Here is a 5952-nt window from a genome sequence, read left to right as displayed (position 1 = left end):
TATATGTATAATTTTAATATTTTAACAATAAACCATCCGCATTGGAACTCCCCAAATCAAAGCTACCCTATTTGTAATTTGCGTTTTGAGATAGAATGTAGTTTTTAACCCTAGATGAAACATGATCGTATTTTTTCTTTTTCGGAAGAGGCAGTATTTTTTTCGATCGTCTCCTTTCGATTGCACTGCGTAAGAAATCGACTTCAACATCACTTTCCAACATGGTATACGATACGATATCATCCAACGTTACTGCACTTTCAGCACTCTCATATTCGGACGATTCAAGGGAGTCGAAAGAATATTGATGATCACTTAACATCGTTGTTGGTTGATATTGATCCGTAACAGTCCAATCGGTGCTAGTTTCAACGTGTTGGGTTTTGGTCGATGGTGAAATTGATGGTTCCCCACAGGTTTCATTGCGTTCGCTGCTACTCTTCTGTTGATCTTCTTTCGTGATATTTGAGATTGTGATTTGAAGTCTATAAAAAATGATAAACGTTTCTGTTAGGAATAACTTAAATAATGAGAAGGCATGATGCCAGTTAAGACTATCTAACCTCTTTGGTTGGCTAACGTAATCCAGGTGCTTGTTTCTGATGACTATATAATTTTGCCAAAGGCCAACCATTGGAACTCTTAAAAACTTAGAATAAAACGGTTGTGCGTTGTTTCTTTTACAAAAATACATTATGTGGAGTGGTTGGCTCTAAATACAAAAGCAACAATGCTAACTATGATCTGTTTGAAGCTTGTAAGTTATAAAATTGAGTAAGAAATTGCGGCCCATACTACGTAGGTCCCTTGTTTTGCGTAATTATAAAATGGATAATTCATTTACTGCTTTTTTTTTGTTGTTTTCAACAAACGTTTCGTTTGAACGTAACTTGACGAAAGTTTATGTTTTTAACGAAACTATTAATTCTTCTGTACTACACGAAGAGTGGTGGGAAAATCAAACTTGCGATTTTTTGTATCATTTGTAAATTAGTTGAATGATTTACGTTGGAAAATCTGCATACGAACAACATAGAAAATCTCTATTTTCTCACTAAATTAAAACAGTAAATGAGATTAAATCCTATAGAATCCGTCAAGGGATTGATTCGTTGAATCTTCGGAATCCTGATTCTGCCAACACTAGTTCTTGTGTTATGCAAGATATCAAAACAAAACTTCGCGAGGTAAATAACATCACAGTTTGCAACGAGTTACGAACAAATGTTGAAAGTTTAATTTTAGGTGTTTTATGATGAGATACGGTCGATCGAGATTTGTGGAAATACTGATTGTTACGGTGTTTGGCATAGGCGGAGGATTTTACGTTTTCCAACCAGCCTTTCGTCAGTACACGCAAGAACAAGCTGGAACACCAGCCGACGTAGTGTCCAAGACTGAGCAACCGGCTAAAGTGTAATCTACAAATATATTCAGGTATGTATTTTATTTAGTACATAATTTTCGCTTCATTGTATAAAAATGTGTTTTTTTTTCAGTATGTCGTTAGCAGCCTTTTCCCGAATGTTCCAGATGCTTAAAGGATCTCCTGTCGCGGTTGTTGGAGGCACAATTCTGGTGACCGGATCGTTACTTTTCACCTACCGGAAGGTGTACAGGCCGTTTGTGGTACGTAGGGAACGGGAGCAAGCTGAAGCGATCGCAGATTATATATTTCAAATGGAGCAAACGAAAGAACAACGGCAAAAGATGGAAGGGGGAAATAATTTAATGTGAGCGTTTAATAAATATGGTAGCATGATTGAATCTTGTATAGTTTAGCTAACGTCTATTTGTTTATCCTTTTCTCGACTCAATCAAAAGAGATTTTCCTGAGGCGGGAAGTGTACGTTGAAAATATGAATGAAAGACGACGGTTTCCATAGCTAATGCTTCTCCCTGTTGCATACGAACGATGTTCCTCGAAGATCGTCAACATTTCGTAATGACTTGTTTGCTCGTTTAAAAAACACCTTTGCATTATACCTCAATCAGCCGATACCGTGGTTAAAGCAAGCACCGTTGAACAAACGATTCAAAAGCCACTGCATACGTGCGGCATGAAACGATTTGAAGAAATACCCCCTGGAAATTGTTCTCTGGAACACCGTTGTGCATATAATTAAGATATTAACGCACACCACGGGACGTGCATAAGCTCACGGACGCATATGCATTTCCTAAATCCCTTCAATTAGCTGTATAACAGTGTGCATTCTTTGCCCTGCTCACCGGATACTTCTTGGGACGAACCGGGGATTCAGATGATGTGTGTGTATTTAATGCTCAGATCCAGCCTCTTCGCAGGCCGACGGTTTCTAAATAACCGTCATTGTATTCTGATTCGGGTTAATTTGTGCCGACCACTCGCGTTATCACGCGGGCAATAAACTGTGATGATCTTGAACCTTCCGCCTGCACCACAATGCGTTTTTTCTTGGTATGCTCCGGACTCTTCTTGCATCTAGAAAAGGTCGGAAGTATGTTCTTTTCGGTTGGGGATTTATTTTCTCACGATCTTGAGCAATACGGTGCATAAATATGCTCTCCTGTAACAGCAAGAGGATACTGTGAAATGTTGGATGGATCGCGAAAATTCCGCAAATTACTGCAATGTTTTATTTTTAGATTATTAGTCACAGAAAAAAATATCCTAACGATACGCTCATTATGATAGATGATTCGCTATTGCAATTGTAAGTTGTCTTATCGTTTTCGATAATGAACATTTTTCAAAGCTTGATAACAGTGTTTTCTCAATTTTAATCATGATTAAAAGGATGAATCAGGCTTCCAATAATTTAAAAAACATGCATGTTCATTTCATGACATTTATTTTTGGGGGTTTTATTTATTTCTATTGTTCGTGGAAGCAAAAAACCACAAACTATTGTTTAAATTTAAACATTCCCTAAGTCGAGCCCTTCGCTTGTATGTAATCTAGTCCGAACCGGAACTGTTATGTATTCCACATATTAGAAATTATGTTTTAATCTTAAGCTTGGCGGAATTCAGTCTGAGCCATCAATCGCTTACAACACATCGTTTAACGTTAATCCCTGTCTACGTGTGGGACTCTTCTTGACATCCACGCCACGTACACCACCGGCTCTGATTCACCAGGACTGTGACTGATTATCCGTTGAAAATAATTATAGATTTCAACCTCGCTAATCCCTCCCCAAAAGATAAAACCGCCTATTGCGACTGTCTGTGGGGAGTGTCTGCAGAAGCGCAACGTGATTAAATTGCTGCGTCCAGTGGCTTCGAGGAGCAGTTCTGGATAAAGTGTGATATCGAGAGGTAGACGAGACGTCCGAAATGGGTGAATTTTATAAGACACTACTATTAATCCACGCCGTTGGATTGCTTTCGAGTTGTAAGTGTGACCAAAGGTGCATTTGTGATGGCTGGTGATTTATGGTTTTATTCGTTGCAGTTGCTGGTGCGCAATTGATGTGCTTCCATTGCGAGGATTGTGAAAATCTGCCGACGCATGTGGTGCAGTGCGGACCTAATCAACCTTTGCTCCCATATCCCGAGCCAGAGATCACAACGATAGTGCCGCCGACACTGCCAACGGTTGTGCCAGATACCACCACTCCTCCAACTATTCCAACGATTGAGCCAGATACCTCCACTATTGTACCTCCTACAATCCCTACTGTTGAACCAACGGAGACTACAACTATAACCCCTCCGACACCTCCAACGGTTGAACCACCAGAAACTACAACACTTGTTCCTCCTACAATTCCTACTATTGAACCAACGGAGACTACAACTATAACCCCTCCGACACCTCCAACGGTTGAACCGGCGGAGACTACAACTATAACTCCTCCGACTCCTCCAACGGTAGAACCGACGGAGACTACAACTATAACTCCTCCGACACCTCCAACGGTTGAACCGGCGGAGACTACAACTATAACTCCTCCGACTCCTCCAACGGTTGAGCCAGACACCACCACCGTTAGTACAACGCCAGGTGAACCGATCCTAACTCCTCCGACTCATCCCACGTTCACGCCGATGCCGCAATCCACCACTCCCGGTGCTCCAATATTGACGCCACCAACTCATCCAACTCCACTGCCGGGAGTTTCAACTCCAGCGCCGGGTTCCTTCGGACTAGCGATTCCCATCCCTCCAAACCCCTCACAGTACGCTTGCCTTTCCGTGCGACGCCAAGGTGAGTGCTGATCACCGAGCTTTGCAACGAATATCTTAGGAATCTATACACTAATTTCTTTTTCCAGAAAACAACCGATTGATTGTCAGCCGAGGTTGTGCACCACTGATGACCAGTGTACCGGAGACATGCCAGTATGTCACCAACGGTGGACACAACAGCTGCTCCGTTTGTCTTGGTTCACTTTGCAACGGTTTCAACTGATAGTGGTCGAGATATTGCATACGATTTACTATAAACTAGGCATAGCTCGTCAATTCCACCTTAAAACATACCCCAAATTCAATTTAGGCCTTCAAAATCTCCACCAAAACACTTAATGGATCTATGACACGTATGATGGCGGATAATAAATAAAATTAATTTAAACGAAATGTAATGGGAAAGGATAAATGTTTAAAGCAATTCTATAAAACTTGGCCATATTTAAATATCTTGCAAAACATTGTACCACCGAAATATCCAGAAGAACAGTTAAGAGAACTCCACCACGTGTGACTCAGTCGTAAAACCGTGCACACTTTGGAACTCCAGCTGCATGGCGTGCCCGTTGGAGTGCACACGGCGCAGTGGCAAATTTGAACCGCGTGCCAACGACTGCATCTTGCCGCTGGCGACAGCAAAACAAACCACTTCCGACCAGTTTCCGTTCGGCATCCGGCGGGTGAGCATCGTTCGCGCGCGATACGACGAGCGCGTGCCTCTCGCAAGTCTCGCGGGTTCACGTGGTTCTTCCGTTTCGTTCGCTCGCCTTCACGGCGTATTACGTTTGCGCATCGCGGCCAAACAAGTGACTTGTATGCTTGGCCGAAGCACGGTCCTACCGGGGTGTCAGTTGTAACGGAACGTTCGAGCAGGCAGCACGCTGAACGAGAGTGTTTGAAGGAAGTTGATCGGACTAGGGAACCAGTTGTGAAGATCTCCGGGGACAGTGAGAACAAATATATTTTCAAAAGCAACCCGACCGTTGCCAGTGGACTGCACGTGGTGCGATAAGGTTTGAACTGGTACCCAACTGCCCAAACCTTTACCTTCGCAAGCACACTTTGTAGCACGGTTTTCGAAAGGTAGATTATGTTTCGCAAGCCACACTGACTGACCACGGCCGATATCCAGTCTGGGACGTCTTCAGGGCCGGTCGGCGGGAGTCGTTTGTTATGCTTGCCGCATAAAACGGTTCGTGTTCAATCGTCCATCGTACCTCAACTTTTGACAGGTTCCAGGCGAACCCGCCTGCTGCGATACGACGGTTCGTATCGTTTGCCAATAGTTTGCGGGACTTTGCATAATTTTACGCAAACAATCCATCTCCGTAAGTCGTCCTTGTGTGCGCGCCGTGTGATAACGTCGTTGAATGACAATTTGTGTTATTTTTCGCCCGCTTCTGCTACTGGTGGTAAATTCGTTCCACCTTTCGAACGAAGATGGCACCGGAGGGCTTTCGTCCATAAACCATCGCCGAAGGAACGTGTGCAGAGGAGTTCCCAGTGCGGTACGAATTTAAACCGTAATTTCACTTTTCATTGACCTTGATAGTTGCACGGAGTGGTGGGTGGCTTGTAAGGTGTGTCCGGTGTGTTTGGTGATAAATTTAAATGCTCCACCACGAAGGACGGTACGGACGAAAAACGGTTCGACCAGTTCCTAATTAATTTCCGTCCTGTTGATCGTGGAGCGCCAACAAAGGAAAGAAGGTACCAGTAAAGCCGTAAAGGTGCAACCATAAACCGTTGGTCAAGGTGCTCGAAAAAGAAGAA

General features: G+C 43.2%; 1 protein-coding gene across 1 annotated transcript; it reads left to right on the top strand.

The window, feature by feature from the left end:
• Nucleotides 1–3321: 3321 nt before the first annotated feature.
• LOC131281435 (mucin-2-like) lies at nucleotides 3322–4399 on the top strand. Its single transcript, XM_058310767.1, has 3 exons — nucleotides 3322–3379; nucleotides 3440–4195; nucleotides 4263–4399. The coding sequence occupies exons 1-3, from the start codon at nucleotides 3322–3324 to the stop codon at nucleotides 4397–4399; spliced, it is 951 nt and encodes a 316-aa protein (XP_058166750.1).
• Nucleotides 4400–5952: the final 1553 nt, after the last annotated feature.

This window comes from Anopheles ziemanni, chromosome 2 (assembly GCF_943734765.1).
Source record: "Anopheles ziemanni chromosome 2, idAnoZiCoDA_A2_x.2, whole genome shotgun sequence".
Taxonomy (NCBI): Eukaryota; Metazoa; Arthropoda; class Insecta; order Diptera; family Culicidae; genus Anopheles; species Anopheles ziemanni.
Note: the sequence above shows the minus strand (reverse complement) of the source record. Positions and strands in the feature narration are given on the sequence as shown.

Coding starts and splice junctions, on each gene's coding strand:
- LOC131281435 (XM_058310767.1), top strand. CDS start 3,322: ATGGGTGAATTTTATAAGACACTACTATTAATCCACGCCGTTGGATTG. Junction 3,380..3,439: donor CGTTGGATTGCTTTCGAGTT/GTAAGTGTGACC, acceptor TATTCGTTGCAG/TTGCTGGTGCGCAATTGATG. Junction 4,196..4,262: donor CCTTTCCGTGCGACGCCAAG/GTGAGTGCTGAT, acceptor TTCTTTTTCCAG/AAAACAACCGATTGATTGTC.